Raw genomic sequence first — 16,525 nt, 5'->3', positions numbered from 1 at the left:
TGGATGGATGGATGGATGGATGGAGTTGATATGGATATAGATGATATAGAGGTAGAGGTAGATATAGTTATAAATGTAAATACACATATAGCTAGATAGATAGATAGATGATAAACAGAAAGATAGATGGATGATCGATGGACAGATAGATAGATGATAGACAGATGATAGGTAGATAGATAGAGGATAGATAGATGATAACTAGGTAGATAGACAGGAAGATACAGATTATATGGATACAGATGATGTAGCTGTAGGTGATATAGATATAAATGATACAGATGTAAATATATAGATATAGACATATATACACAGATGATATAAATACAGAGATAGCAATGATATGAATAGAGGTGATACAGATATAGATATAAGTATAGATATGACATAAACAGACAGATAGGAAGATGGTATAGATATGAAGATAGAGGTGATATGGACAGAGACCATATAGGTGTAGACATAGGTGATATAGATATACCCACCCCATTCCCACCCAGCGGATTCGGACTCACAGCAACCCTGTAGGACAGAGCAGAACTGCCCCACAAAGTTTCCAAGGCTGTAATCTTTACAGAAGCAGACCGCCACATCTTTCCCCCGGGGAGCAGCTGGTGGGTTCGAACTGCTGCCGAGCGCTTAACCACTGCGCCACCAGGGCTCCTCGATACAGATATAGATGATGTAAATATAGGTGTAGACGTCACCAAGGGCTTCATTGGGTGAGCTCACTGAGTAGGTTTCCCAATTCTTGATAACAAAGGAGGAAGTGTAGCGAGAGGGGAGGAAGCCCGGGAGAAAAGGGAAGGAGGTCTGTGCCGTCTGTCACAAGCCTGGCTCTCTGACTGGGGAGACTGCTTTTAAAGAAGGCGCTGGATGCCAGCGACTAGGGACACAGACCTGTGAGGAGCAGCGAGCTGACAGAGGAGGGCTCCATACTAAGAGGTAAAAAAAAGAAAAAAAAAATTGCCGTCGATTCTGACTATAGCGACCCTATACGGCAGAGTAGAACTGCCCCATAGGGTTTCCAAGGAGCCACTGGTGGATTCCAACTGCCAACCTTTTGGTTAGCAGCCGTAGCTCTTAACCACTGCACCACCAGGGCTCCACAAGCAAAGAAGCCGAAAGAGGTAGTGGCCCGTTCATTCTGTGCTGGCCGAGCCAAGGCTCTGCGGGGTGTTCTTTGCTCCCATAGCTAGTTCCAGGAAGCTTCCACTCCAGGTCAGCGAGGGACTGAGGGCAGGAGACAGGAATCCCTGAACGCAGGGCCCCACTGAGGAAAGTGATTCAGACGCCGCTGGAATACCACGTGTGCTGCGTGTTAGGGTCTGGATCAATGACAGAGTGAGCCTTAGACCTTAATGCTAAGGTACCCGGCTGGTGCAAAAAGTTGACTACTAACCTAAAAATTGGCGGTTCGAAGCCACCCAGCAGCACCACGGAAGAAAGTCCTGGCCATCTGCTTCTGTAAAGATCCTTCTCATCATTGTGTGCCGTCAAGTCAATTTCAGCTCAGTTCTCTGTTACAGAGTAGAACTGCCCCCTAGGGCTTCCTAGGCTGTAATCCTTACAGGAGCAGATTGCAGGTCTTTTCTCCCCCAGAGCAGTTGGGTGGGTTCAGCCTTTCATTGAGCAGCCAAGCGCTTAACCGTTTTGCCATCAGGGCGCTTTTCTGTAAAGATTACAGCCGAGAAAACACTATGGAACGAAACTCTGCTCTGACACATATGGGGTTGCCAGAAGTTGGAGTCGACTTGAGAGCAATGGTTTTGTGCGTGCATGCGTGTGCGTTTGGCGCTAGCTCAGCTTCTCTGTTGCTCACGCACGCCTGCGTGCATGAGGCTGTGGGGCCACCTGGGCAGACTCCCAACACTGCTCGACGCATGAGGAAGTAGCCCAGCGTGTGGTCATCCACAGGGGACAGTGGTCCATTTCCTGGGGAAATGCTCTGCTGACTCCGCTCTGTCCCTATGTCCCTGGAACCAGCTGCAGGTTGTGGGGTGCACAAGGCATGTGTTGACAAGAACAATTGCTTCCACCCCCAAGACTTCAAGGAAAACCACCAAGCCAGGTGCCATCAAGTTGATTCCGCCTCATAGGGATGCGGCGTGTGTCAGAGTAGAACTATGATCCACTGGAGTTTCAGTGGCTGATTTTTCAGAAGTAGATCACTAGGCCTTTCTTCCGAGGCGTGTGGACTTGAACCTCCAGCCCTTCAGTTAGGAGCTGAACGTGTTACCGTTTGCTCCATCCAGGGACTTCTCTAACTAACATTGGCTAGTATTAATACCAATTGCTATTCACTCAATTCCAACTCATGGCGCCCCCACGTGTGTCAGAGTAGAACTGTGCTCTGTAGGGTTTTCAATGGCTGATTTATCAGAACAAGATCACGAGGACTTTCTTCCCAGGCACCTCCAACCTTCCTGTTAGCAGCTGAGTGCATCCACTGTTTGCACCAGCCAGCGTCTCCTTTAACTGATATTAAACACACACACACACACACACACACACACACACACACACACACACATTGCCATCAAGTCGATTACTACTCATAGCAACCCTACAGGACAGGTTAGAACTGCATCATAGGGTTTCCAAGAGCAGCTGGGTGGATTCGAGCTGCTGACCTTTTGGTTAGCAGCTGAGCTCTTAACCACTGTGCCACCAGGGCTCCTAGCTGATATTAGCGAGTATTAATACCAGTTGGTGTCGGGTCGACTCCAACTCATGCCACCCAAGGGACTGAGTCAGATTCTGCATTTCGATGGACCTCAGGTGTCACCTCTGGGGGTTAGGTTTGAGAAGCACAGCTGTAGTACACAGAAGGAGTGATCAGCTCAGTGATTCCAGGGTCAGCCGCTGAGTCCAGCAAGAGCCCTTGTGGGATCCAGCAGCGTTCAGTTGCTGCTTGGTTCATAGCCAGTTTGTTCTATTCATAGACCAAGACACATGATGGCAGAAAAGAAGGGCTCTGGGTTAGGGAAGGAGCCCCTGAGTGCTGCAAACAGTTAACACGCTGTTCACGGAAAGGCTGGAGGATTGAGTCCACCCAGAGGCACCTTGGAAGAAAAGCCTGGCAATCTGCTTCTGAAAAATCAGTCATTGAAAACTCTGTGGAGCACAGTTCTACTCTGACACACATGGGGGCGCTGTGAGTCGAGGTCGACTCAACAGCAATGGTTTTGGATTGGCCGCCATCTTGAAGTTCTTAACCAATGTTGAACATGGAGGAATCCCTGGGTGGTGCAAACGGTTAACACGGTCGGCCGCTAACCAAAAGTTTGGAGGTTCGAGTCCACCCAGAGGTGCCTGGGAAGAAAGTCCTGGTGATCTGCTTCCAAAAAATCGGCTGTTGAAAACTCCATAGAGCACAGTTTTACTCTGACACCCATGCGGTCACCATGAGTCAGAATCGACTTAACGGCCACTGGTTTGGGGTTAGGGAAGAAACTCTGCAAAGAGGAAAGGAAACTCAAACTGGCTAAAAACTGAAAGAAGAAGAGAAAATGGGTGGGGAGTGGAGGATGTGGGCATCTCAGTGTCGAAAGGCGGACAGCGATGAGTGAGTTCTCTGGCGCCCCACGAGTGGGTAAGGCAGTCTGAGCACCCCATCCACAAGGGTGGAAACCAAGGCACAGGAAAGTTGAAGGATCAGGTAGCAAATAATAAAGGGGAAAACCAGACCAGAAAATTGGGTGCTCTGTCTCGGAATCCAGAGGGTTTCCCCACTCACCGTATCATTGTTATTGTTAGTTGCTGTCGTGGATTCCAAGTCATGGCGACCCCATGTGTGCAGCATAGAACTGTGCTCCATAGAGTTTTCAAGGCTGTGACCTTTTGGAAGCAGATGGCCAGGACTTTCTTCCAAGGCATCTCTGGGTAGACTTGAGCTGCCAACAGTTCAGCCAGTAGTTGAGCACTGAACAGTTTGCAGCCCTTGGGGACTCCTAAGACCAGGTAGTTCAGGGAAAGGAGACAGAAACCACAAAGGTAATGTGGTGTCACAAGGGTTGCAAGCATCCATATCTAGCCCCAGTCAAATTTGTGCGGCAGAGGAACTAGCCCGTGATTGAGCCTTTGGTAGGTAAAGAAGGGAAAACACCATCTATTCCAGAACAGCGCCACCTGTAACACCTGGACGTCAGGTATGTCACGTTAAGGCATTTTCTCAAGCACCTGGTCCATCCTTCAGTAGCTCAGATTCAAACCAAACTGAACCTACTACTTGCCAAGAGGCGCCCTGGTGGTGCAGTGGTTAAGAGCTCAGCTGCAAACCAAAAGGGCGGCAGTTGGAATCCACCAGCTGCTCCTTGGAAACCCTATGGGGAAGTTCTACTCTGTCCTCTAGGATGGCTATGAGTCGGAATCGTCTCGACGGCAAAGGGGTTTTTTTGGGACGCTGGCACCCTTACCAACTGTCTTTCCACAGGGAGAACCACTCAGTGGCTGGTAGACCTATAATCACGAAGCCTCTATCCATCAGGGCTGGGGAGTGGGGTGGTGGGGTTCACATTCCGGCCCCCTACTCACACCTGTGGGGGCCCTCCGGGTCTCAGCTTCGGAAACTGCAATATGAGGCCGGGACGAGGGTGAGACAAACAAGACACCTCGGGCACCAAATTTAAGGGGGCACCCGAAACTCTGAAAAGAGGTAACTATTTTCATGCTCACCCATCGAAAAACAAACCTACTGCCATCAAGTTGATTCTGACTCACAGCAACCCTACAGGACAGAGCAGAACTGTCCCATAGGGCTTCCAAGGAGCGGCTGGTGGATTCCAACTGCCCAACTTTTGGTTAGCAGCCGAGCTCTGAACCACTGCGCCACCTGGGCTCTGATTTTCATGCCATGTTTTTAAAATATTCAGGATGAATGCAAAACAATCCATAAGTAGCAAGACATGGACATTTGAAATAAGGACCCTATTCGGCAGGGAGGGAATTAGGGTGAGGAGTATGAGTCAAGCTCGTGCAAAGGCACATCCGATCCTGGATTTATTTAAAATGTTGCTATTTTGCTCATTGTGGGATTTTTTAAAATATTGCAATAAAATTATTTACCTTGATGAGTGGGTATTTGGGGAGCACTGGTGGCACAGTGGTTAAGAGCTGGACTGCTAACCAAAAGGTCAGCAGTTTGAATCCACCAGCTGCTCCTTGGAACCCCTGTGGGGCGGTTCTACTATGTCCTATAGGGTCACTATGAGTTGGAACCAACTTGATGGCAACGAGTTTGGGTTTGGGTTTGGGGTGCCCCCTTAGGTTTTGTTTCCGGGCAAGTACCTCACTTTCCTCACCCTGGATCTGCTTCTTCTCTATAAAAAAGAAAAAAACAAAAAAGTTGCCATCAAGTCAGCTCCAACTCATGGTGACCCGATGTGTGTCAGAGCAGAACTGTGCTCCACAGGGTTTTCAATGACTGGTTTCTCAGGAGATCACCAGGCGTTTCTTCTGAGGACCCTCTGAGTGGATTCAAACCTCCAACCTTCGGGTTAGCAGTTGATTGAGTTAAGTGTTTGCACTTCCCAGGGACTCTGACCTAAATATAGCAATAGAGCTAGCTGATATAGAAACACGTATAAGTGTAAGTATACATGATATAAGGAACCCTGGTGGTGCAGCGGTTAAGCACTCAACCTTTAGCCAAAAGTTTGGCGGTTGGAACCCACCAGCCGCTCCTTGGGGGAAAGATGTGGCAGTGTGCTTCCGTAAAGATTACAGCCTTGGAAACATTATGGGGCAGTTCTGCTCTGTCCTGTAGGGTCGATACGTGTCAGAATCAACTCAGTAGCAACGGATTTGGGTTCGGATACAGGCTATGGATATAGATGATGTAGGCGTAGATGATATATTTCTTTTTTCCTGCAAAGAGAGACAGTTGCCTTCGAGTTGATTCTGACTCATGGCGACCCCATGTGTTACAGTAGAACTGTGCTCCCCAGGGTTTTCAAAGGCTGAGTTTTCAGAAGTTGACAGCCAGGCCTTTCTTCTGAGGTGCCTCTGGGTGGACTTGAACCTCCAAACTTTCAGCTGGCAGCTGAGCGCATTCACGTTTGCACCACCCAGGGACTCCCCTGCTGCATAGACTACAGATCACTCCTGGGTCAGCCTTATTCACCCCTCAGAGGGGGGTCAGGTCAGTCTCCCCACTCTCTGTACAGAGGTACCCCCATCCTGGGCCCTAGTGCTGGGTGCTGGGGTGATAGGCCAAGGGCATCCCCCTCTCTGCACAGGAAGATACCCATCAGCAATGGGTGAGTGATCCCCTGGGGCGCAGACAGAGATGAAGCTCAGGTACCGTGGACGACATGCCCAAAGAGATTTGAAGGGAACTAGGAGGCCGTACCCCCTCGCCCACAGCTCAGGGCACACCCCAAGTCCTGGTGCTGCCTCTGAGACCAGGCAGGAATCCGCCTGTCCTCTGCAGCCTTGCCCCCACCAGGCTTACCTGGTCACAGGGTGGATCATCACTGGCTTAGTTACCCAGCACTGCTACATCACAAACACCACAAAGGGGGAGTTTTAAAGAACAGAAATTTATTCTCTCACAGTTGAGGAGGTTAGAAGTCTGAATTCAGGGCGCCTGCTCTAGGGGAAGGCTCTCTCTCTGTGTCGGCTCTGGGAGAAGGTCCTTATCTCTTTCAGTTTCTGTTTCTCGGTCCCTTGGTGATCCCCACGTGGCATCTGTCTTCCCATCGGCGCTTGCTTCTTCTGTGCTCAATGTGCACTTCTTATATCTCAGAAGTGATTGACTTAAAACACACCCTGCACTGATATTGACTCATTAATAGACCAAAGAAAACCCTATTCCTAAATGGAATAACATCCACAGGTATAAATCAAAACCAAACCCGTCGCCATCAAGTCGATTGACTCATGACGACCGTATAGGACGGAGTAGAACTGCCCCATAGGGTTTGCGAGGAGTGGCTGGTGGATTCCAACTGCTGACCTTTTGGTTAGCAGCCGAGCTCTTAACCACTGAGCCACCAGGGCTCCTCCACAGGTTAGGATTTACAGCGCATATTTTTGGGGGACACAATTCAATCCATAACAACTACTATGGCTGGCCCTGTCATGCCCTGACAACCTTCTGGGGGAACATTCACAGGGTCCCCCCCAAGAACCCCTTCAAGATTTAATCTCTCCTAATGTGTGGTGTCCGAGTGGTTAAAGCTTGGCTGCTCACCAAAAGGTCAGCAGTTTGAACCCACCAGCCACTCCTTGGAAACCCTCCTGGGCAGTTCTATTCTGTCCTATAGGGTTGCTATGAGTCAGAATCAAACTGAGGGCAACTGGTTTGGATTTTTTTTGTTTTTAATGTGTGTCTGGAGCCCTGGTGGTGCAGTGGTTAAGCGCTTGGCTGGTCTGCAGTTCAAATCCACCAGCCACTCCTTGGAAACCCTATGGGGCAGTTCTACTCTGTCCTATAGGGTCGCTATGAGTCAGAATCAAATTGAGGGCAACTGGTTTGGATTTTTTTGTTTTTAATGTTGTGTCTGGAGCCCTGGTGGTGCAGTGGTTCAGCGCTTGGCTGGTCTGCAGTTCAAATCCACCAGCCACTCCTTGGAAACCCTATGGGGCAGTTCCATTCTGTCCTGGAGGGCCGCTGTGCATCAGAGCGGACTCACGGCAATGGGTCTCTTTGTTTGGATTTGGTTTTAATGTGTGTCTGAAGGAGCTCTGGTGGCACAGTGGTGAAGCGCTCAGTTGCTAAGTCAAGGTCAGTGGTTTGAACCCACCAGCGGTTCTGTGGGAGACAAGACCTGGCAATCTGCTCTCATAAAGATTACAGCCTTGGAAACCCTATGGGGCAGTTCTACTGTGTCCTATAGGGTCGCTAGGCGTCAGAATGCACTCAACGGCAACAAGTTCGGGTTTAATGTGGGTCTGTGACATTCTCTGTTCTTCCAGCTTTTCTCTGTCATGAGTACCTCCCCCCATTGTCATCTGTGACACGGCCCTGTCCTGCAGGCAGCTCCATGGGTCCCCTGGGGATGGCGGTGCTCCTTTCTGAGTTACTGATCCCAACAGGACTCCTGGCCCAGGAGCACCAGGGTAAGTGTGGACATCTGGTTGACCCTCTTCTGTTGCTTCCACTAAAATGCCCCTCGTGTCTGTGGATCCCTCTTGATCCATCATTTTACATTTATTATTTATCAATATCCAAACCAAAACCAAACCTGTTGCCATCCAGTCGATTCCGACTCATAGCGACCCTAGAGGGCAGACTAGAACTGCCCCAGAGGGTTTCCAAGGAGTGGCTGGTGGATTCCAATGGCTGACCTTTTAGTGGGTACCCGAGCTCTTTACCACTGCACCACCAGGGCTCCGTTTATTAAAATAGTTGTAATTAATGTATTTCATTTAATGATTTTATTACTATTACCAAACAGAGTCATTGTTATGGGTTGAATTGTGTCCTCCCCAAAATAGGTGTTGTTAAGTATGGATATAATCGCATTTGGGAATAGGGTTTCCTTTGTTGTGTTAATGGGGATATGTCAGTGCAGGCTGTGTGTTCAGCCAATCACTTTTGAGATCTACAAGGAGCAGATCAGGCACAGAAGCGAGATGGGGGAAGATAGATGCCACATGGAGATCACCAAGGAACCAAGGAACAGAAGGTGAAAAGAGACAAGGACATTCCCCCAGAGCCGAGAGAGAGAGAGAGAGAGAGAGAGAGAGAGAGAGAGAGAGAGAGACTTCCCGTAGAGCCGGCGCCCTGAATTTGGACTTCTAGCCTCCTGAACTGTGAGAGAATAAACTTCTGTTTGTTAAAGCCACCCCCTTGTGGCATTTCTACTACAGCAGCGCTAGGGACCAAGGCCGTCGTTTTTATAGGCATTTGGTTAGAACTTTCACATGACTTTGGAGGACACAATTCAATCCATCCCAAGGGCAGCAAGTTGTGTCTTTGCCGACAAGTGAGTTGGGAGAAGGAGAGATGGGACACGAGGAATTTCTGAGCCGACGGCCATTTGTTTTCAGATCTTTCCACCCAGGAGCCGGTCCGCACACTGCATATGACGTTTGATCCGAGGAAAATGATATTAGCTTGGGACTGTCGTCAAGATGCTACGGTTGTCGAATGTCTGATGATCCACAAGGAAGAAGGGCAGATTAGCATGGAGGTGAGACACGGGGGTTCGTGTGTCCAGATGGCTGCTTTACGGAGCGCTTGACAAGAGAGCAGTCTCCGGTTAAACACACTACAGGGTGCTGGGCAAACCCAGGGCCCGTGACGCTGGGGGTGCGGGCATTGCCGGCTGTCTCTAAGAGGTGACGGGGGTGGGGGCGGGGGGTTCCCTGGGGGACTGCAGAGAACCCAGGAGGCTATCTTATCCTAAGATAGAGGGGGCAGCAGACATGCCTGGTCTGTTCGGTGAGCCTGGTCTGTGGAGAAAGGAAGGTGCAGTGGGAGTGTCAGACTTGTCACTTGTCTCCCTGCCCCAGTGTTGGGGTTTAGGAGAAAGATGGAGCTGGAGCTTTGCTATAGAGCTGGGAGGGGGTGGTGGACAGGGAGAGGTGGGAGGAGGACGAGAGGAGTGGGGAAGAGGGAGAGGGAGAGGAGGAAGGAGAGACAGAGGGGAGAGCAGGAGGAGGGGAGGATGCAGGGAGGGGGGAGGGAGGGGGGAGGGAGGGAGAAAGAGAGAGAAGAGGGGGAAGGAAGAAGAGAGCAAGAGAGGGAAAGACAGAAAGTTCTGGGAGTAGAAAGGCATCACAAAACATCCCCCACCCCCGGCACACAGAGGGCTCCAGGGACCCTATCTCCCCCCCACCCACCCCCACCCCGGCACACAGAGGGCACAAGGGACCCTGTCTGCCACCCACCCACCCCCCAACCCTGGCACACAGAGGGCTCCAGGGAACCTCCTTCCCGACTCCCTGCAGCCCCAGGCAGAGAGAGGACATCCAGGGCAGGGGGAGCTCCCAGACACAGAGCTGCTGAGGGTGGAAGCCTGCAGAGGAACCCAGCACACCGAGGAGGCAGCCCCAGGGGGCAAGGAAGCTCAGCCCTGCCCTGGGAACTCTGGGGTAGCTGCCTTGCCCAGCGGGCACAGCCAAGGGCCAGGGGCAGTGTGTGGGTGTCACAGGTAGACGCCCCAGGTGCTCCCAGAATCTCCAGGAGGATGGCTGTCCACCAACAGCCATGGGTAAAGGTGACGGGAGACCTGGGGCTTGCTCTGTATCCCCCAAGCGTGGCTTAGGGAGACCCACCGCCCACATGGTATTGCAGCGTTTACCTGTGTGAGTCCTCAAAGATCCTTACATGTTACACTCAGTCCTGAGAAAGAAGTCTCACTGGCTCTGCCCTTTCAACAGAAACCAAATACAGAGATCGACAGGTAGAGCCACAGGCTCGTCTACAATTCTGCAATGCAAATGTTAAGCCTGTCAGAGGACGGAGGGTATGATAATATCAGTGGTCATCAAGTCGACTCCGACTCATGGCACCCCCACGTGTGTCAGAGAAGAACTGTGCTCCGCAGGGTTCTCAGTGGCTGATTTTTCTGAAGTAGATCGCCAGGCCTTTCTTCCGTGGTGCCTCGGGGTGGATTCAAAACTCCAACCATTTGATCAGCAGCTGAGCCCGTTGTTTGCACCACCTGGGGACTCCGTAGAAATACAAACTATAGACACATAGATACATAGACCTCCCCCCTCCCAAAAAAAAAAACACATTTGCCATAGAGTTGACCCCAACTCTTGGCAACCCTATGTGTGTCAGAGTAGAACTGTGTTCCATAGGGTTTTCAGTGACTGATTTTTTTAAAGTAGATCACCAGGCCTTTCTTCCAAGGTGCCTCTAGGTGGACTCAAACCCCCAACATTTCTGTTAGTAGTTGAGAGGGTTAACAGCTTGCACCATCCAGGGGCTCTATAGATATATACACTATAGATACATAGATTTAAAAAAAAAAAAATTTTGCCGTCAAGTCGATTCCAACTCACAGCAGCCATATAGGACAGAGTAGAACCCCTAGATAGGGTTTCCAAGGAGCAGCTTGGTGGATTCGAACTGCAGACCTTTTGGTTAGCAGCCAAGCTCTTAACCCCTATGCCACATAGATATATGAAAAAGAAAAAAAAAAAACAGTTGCCGTTGAGATGAGCCCAACTCATGGCAACCCCGTGCGTGTCACAAGATGCTCAATGACATAAAAGGAGGTGCGGTAAAGTCCCTAAAACTCCGAAATGGCAAAGAACTCGCAACTCAAAGTTGGGTCCGTGGACCAGCAGCATCAGCTTCACCTGGGAGCTTTTTGGAAATGCAGAATCTTGGCCCCACCTGGACCTGCTAAACCCAAATCTGCATTTTCACCAGATCCTGAGGTGACGATCTGATTTTCTAAATTCCATGTGGGAGGCCCGGGTCCGATTCCCGGCCAATGCACCTCATGTGCAGCCACCACCCGTCTGTCTGTGGAGGCTTGCATGTGGCCGTGATGCTGAACAGGTTTCAAAGGAGCATCCAGACTAAGACAGACTAGGAAGAAAGGCCTGGCATTCTACATCTGAAAACCAGCCAATGAAAACCCTGTGGATCACAACAGTCCAATCCACAAGCGATCGTGGGGAAGGTGCAGGACCATGCAGCGTTTCATTCTGCAGGGCACGGGGTCGTCTTGAGTCGGGGCCAACTTGATGGCAGCTAACTGCACCAACAAAGTGCCTCTGTAGAATGATGATTTCTCAAAGATCCTTTAAATGGAAGACTCCGTCCTAAGAGACATCCCTGGGTGGTGCAAACGGTGAATGCACTCGGCTGCTAACCGAGAGGTTGGAGGTTGGAGTCCACCCAGAGGTGCCTCAGCATCAGTTCGAGCTTACACGTGAGAGCTGGCCCCCGGGAGGAGGCATATGGGGAGATTTCTCAAAGGCAGGAGAGCTGCCATCCTGGGGTCTAGGTCAGGCCATCAGGATCAGAGTGGAATCTGTTTCATAACCTGCAGGCTGGTTACCTCTTTTCAGCCCATGGAGAAACAATGTAACTGCACCTTTGAACTCCGTTCTCTGCACGGTGGAGTCCTCCTCATGGTTAAAGCAAACACCAGCCAGGGACTCTTTGAGGAAAAACTGAAATACCACAACCCAGGTAAGGAAACTGTTAGGCGATCCTTTTCCACCCCACTGGCACCAAAGCACACCTCTTTTAATTTTTTTTTCTTTAATTTTTATTGTAGCAAAATACACATATCAAATCATTTGCCATTTCAACCATTTTTATATGTACAATTCAGTGACATTAATTACATTCACGAAGAAAGGTCTGGCGATCTACATCTGAAAGCCAGCCCATAAGAACTCTGTGGAGGGGGTTTTTGCTAGGAGTGCATTGAACATATGTTATAGTGGTGGGATACTTTGGGATCAGATACCTGCCGAAGTTGAAGACTGTAATCAACGTCACCGAAATGTGCATGTAGAAATTGATGGAATGTATGTTCTGTTGTGTGTAGATCACCATAACAATCTCCACAACAAAAAACCTGTGGAGCACAAGGAACATTGTTTGATCCACGATTGGTCGTAGGGATGGCACAGGACCCTGCAGCTTTTTATTTTGTTGTGCTTGGGGTTGCCATGCGTTGGGGGCTGACTTGACAGCAACCAACAACCCACCATGTTGTACAACTAGCCCTACTATCTATTTCCAAATGTTTTCATCCTCCTTAACAAAAACTCAGCATCCCATAAGCACTGCTTTCTCCTCTCCCCTTTCCTCCGGCCCCGGTAACCACTAATAAACTTTGGGACTCTGTATAACTGAAATGCCCTTTTAATCCTCACATGCAAATCATTCTGTTTCTGCCTTGTGCCAGGTGGGAATGGAACGGCTGCAGAAAACTTCTCCTGCTTTATGTACGACGAGGATTTCATGAACTGCACGTGGGCAAAGGGCCGAGCTGCCCCAGGCGACGTCCAATATTTCTTTTATATCCGAGACTCAGAGTAAGTGCTGGCCTCGCCGGGGACACCCTGGCAAGGACAGTGATGACAAAATGCTCTGATGGTTCTCTGTCAACCTTGGACTCTTACAGGGGAGAAACGGAAAGAGAATGTCCACATTACCTAGAACATTCCGGAACCCACGTTGGGTGCCACGTCAAGGACATCTCGGGATTAACCTTTTACAGCTACTTCCTGGTTAACGGGTCCAGCCGAGGAACAGGAATCCAGTTCTTTGATTCGATTTTGTCAAAGAATGACATGAGTAAGAGCAAACACCTCTGGTTTTACCGCTGAGTACATGTCAAATGGAATCCCTGCGTGGTGCCAACGGTGAATGCGCTCGGCCGCTAACCAAAAGGTTGGAGGTTTGAGTCCGCCCACAGGCGTGTCGGAAGAAAGGCCTGGCGATCTACTTCCGAAAAAATCCAATATGGAAAGCCCTATGGAGCAGAGTTCTACTCTGACATGCGTGGGATCACCATGAGTTGGAGTCAGCTCGACAGCAGCCGGGGGGAGAAAACTGTCAAGCGGGGCTGCATGAGTGTTCTGTGGCTTCTATGACACATGGTCACAAGCTGGGGGGCTTAAACAACACACATTTATCATCTTACAGTTCTGTGATCAGAAAACTGACATGAGCTCAACGGGCTAAAGAGAAGGTGTTCGCAAGGCTGCTTTCCTTCTGGAGGGTCCAGGAGAGAATCCATTTCCCTGGTGGCTTGGTGGTTAAGAGCTCGGCTGCTAACCAAAAGGTCGGCAGTTGGAATCCACCAGCCACTCCTTGGAAACCCCATGGGGCAGTTCTACTCTGTCCTCTAGGGTCACTATGGGTCGGATTTGACTCTCCGGTAACAGGTTTGGTTTTTGGGTTCATCACACTAACCCTTGTCTATATCATCACACCACATCTCCTTTTCTCCTTCTCTGACTCTGAGCCTGCTGCCTTCCTCTCAGAAGGACCTTCATGATGACATTACAGGTCCCCAGCTAGTGCAGACGATTTGCACTGGACCACTACCCTAAAGGTTGGCAGTTCAAACCCACTCAGCCGTGCCACGAAGGAAAGTCCTGGTGATCTGCTTCTGAAAAACCTGCCAATTCTACCCTGTAACACATGGGGACACCATGAGCGGGAGTAGGCTCGATGGCAATGGGTTTGGTTTGGTGATGAGTTTGGCCCCATCTGAATAATCCAGGACAATCTCCCCATCTCAAGATCCTTAGTCGCATCTGCAAAGTCCCCTTTGCCACGTGAGGTACCATGTTCGCAGGTTCTGGGAATTAGGGCATGAGCATCTTTAGGGGGTTGTTACTCAGCCGACCACAGGGACCTAGCTGTCCTGGAGTGGTTGAGGGAGGTGTCTCTGAGGAGGTGTCCCTGAAGCTGACTGAAAAATGAGGAGAGTGGGCTGGAGAGACTGAGCAACGTGAGACCTCATGCACAGAGGTGCTGAGGCTAGACGCGCTGGAAGAGCCAGGCAAGTGAATGAAAATTCTTCAGGCTTCGGGGCCAAGCCAGGAATGGATGTCATTCCAGATATAACGGGGAGCAACTGAAGTCTCCATACGGGGAGCTACACAATTGGATTGGCAATCGAGTCTCCCTTGAAGCAGCTGTCAAGAAATCAAAAGATGCATTGCACGGGGAAAATCTGCTGCAAAAGACCTCTTTGGAGTGTTAAAAAGCAAAGAGGTCACTTTGAGGACTAAGGTGCGCCTGACCCAAGCCGTGGTGTTTTCAATCACCTCACATGCATGCAAAAGTTGGGCAATGAATAAGGAAGACCCGAGAAGAATTGACACTTCTGAATTATGGTGCTGGTGAAGAATATTGAATATACCATAGGGTTTTCAGCAGCTGGTTGTTTGGAAGTAGATCACCAGGCCTTTCTTCCGAGGCACCTCTGGGTGGACTCGAACCTCCAACCTGTCAGTTAACAGTACAGATAGAAAATCTCTGTACATCAAGAACTTCCGTGGGATAGGCACTCTGAGGTTTCAAAGGGGTTTTCACAGATGTTATCTTCTTTTCCCCAAGCCCCAGACAACTTTAGAGGGGTAGGCATTACAATCTACTTTTGCAAAAGACTATAGAAATCTTCCCCATTCTCCCTCAGGTTAAAAAAGGGAAACTAACGTCATTTACGAAACTGCTAAAGAGACCGAGTCTTGAAAACAAGGATTGCTGAGACGGCATATACCCAAACTTTGGAGTATCCTGGGTTGTTCCAATCACGGCGCCATTGCTCCAAGTGCTGTTGGGTAGTCCTCTCAGTGCTGATCTTGGGAGAGGGCGTACTTATGAGACTCCTCTCAGCTGGGGCAGTGGATGTTTTTTATGTGTATTTTGCAAGTGGATGTAAGTTTTACAAAGTCACAGGGATACTGCTTCTTGTTGTTGTTATTAGCTGCCGTTGACTTAGCTTTGAGTCATGGCGACCTTATGTCCAACAGAACAACACATTGCCCGGTCCTGTGCTGTCTTCACGACCAGTGGCATGTTTGAGTCCACTGTGGCAGCTATTGTGTCAATGCATCTCACCGAGTGTTTCCCTCCTTTCTGTTGACCCTCTACTTGAGCAAGCATGATGTCTTTTGTAGTAATTGTCTTTCCTGACAAGAGGTCCAAAGTAAGTAAGCTCAAGTCTCACCATCCTAGCTTCTAAGCAGCATTCTGGCTGTACTTCTTCCAAGACTGGTTCGTTGGTTCTTCTGGCAGTCCATGGGATAGTCAATATTCTTCCCCAACATCGTAATTCAAACGCATCAGTTCTTCTTCTGTCTTTCTTTCTTATTGTCCAGCTTTTGCATGCATATGAAGCCATTGAAAACACCGTGGCTTGATTCAGGCACACCTTAGTCATCAAAGTGACATCTTTGCTTTTTAAAACTATGAAGAGGTATTTGCTGCAGATTGCCCAAAGCAATACGTCATCTGATTTCTTGACTACTGCTTCCATGGATGTTGATTTTTGACTCAAGTAAATTAAAACTGTTGACAACTTGAAGTTTTTCCTAAGCTTCTGGTAGCCCTAGGCATTTCTTGGAATCCCTTGGCTTGTGGACAGAGTCCTATATGGTGTCTTGCCACTGTGTGTGACCCTATTTTTGTGTTTGTCTTTCTTTTTTATAAGACATCACTCAGAAGGGATTAGGACTAGGACCCATCATACTCCAGTATGATTTAACTGATAGAATCATCAAAGAAAGATCTTATTCCAAGCAGGGTCACATTCCCAGGTACCAGAGGTTAGGACTTCAACATATCTTTTGGGAGGACACACTTCAACCCATAACAAGGGGTGTGTCCTGGGTTCTTTTTGCAGAAAGGTACAGTCCACCCATCAACATCACCGTGAACTGCAACCACTCACACTGCCTCCTCAAGTGGCAACGCCCCAAGGCCCAGCAACACATGTCTGCCAGGGAGCTGAAGTATGAGGTAGACATCCAACGCAAGGTAATGGGAGCTGAGTATCAGCTGGACCTCCAGCAATGGGTAATGGGAGCTGAGTACCAGATGGACCCTCCAGGAATGGGTAATGGGAGCTGCACTACCAGC

The 16,525-nt window shown here is 49.5% G+C and overlaps 1 protein-coding gene across 3 annotated transcripts in view; it reads left to right on the top strand.

Moving 5' to 3' along the window:
• The first annotated feature begins 787 nt into the window (after positions 1-787).
• LOC101359572 (granulocyte-macrophage colony-stimulating factor receptor subunit alpha) overlaps positions 788-16,525 on the top strand; it is a 23,690-nt gene continuing 7,952 nt past the window's right edge. The window contains exons 1-7 of one of the 3 annotated variants that reach the window (XM_023739474.1): positions 792-945; positions 7,981-8,064; positions 8,998-9,140; positions 11,983-12,106; positions 12,834-12,963; positions 13,053-13,225; positions 16,290-16,423. In XM_023739474.1, coding sequence (XP_023595242.1) covers positions 7,989-8,064; positions 8,998-9,140; positions 11,983-12,106; positions 12,834-12,963; positions 13,053-13,225; positions 16,290-16,423 — 780 coding nt within the window. In that variant the 5' untranslated portion in view covers positions 792-945; positions 7,981-7,988. Of the gene's footprint in view, positions 946-7,920; positions 8,065-8,997; positions 9,141-11,982; positions 12,107-12,833; positions 12,964-13,052; positions 13,226-16,289; positions 16,424-16,525 lie in introns of all 3 variants that reach the window. The other 2 variants (XM_023739475.1, XM_023739476.1) reach the window with 2 other exon arrangements.

This window comes from Trichechus manatus, unplaced genomic scaffold (assembly GCF_000243295.1).
Source record: "Trichechus manatus latirostris isolate Lorelei unplaced genomic scaffold, TriManLat1.0 scaffold00134, whole genome shotgun sequence".
NCBI classification, from domain to species: domain Eukaryota; kingdom Metazoa; phylum Chordata; class Mammalia; order Sirenia; family Trichechidae; genus Trichechus; species Trichechus manatus.
Note: the sequence above shows the minus strand (reverse complement) of the source record. Positions and strands in the feature narration are given on the sequence as shown.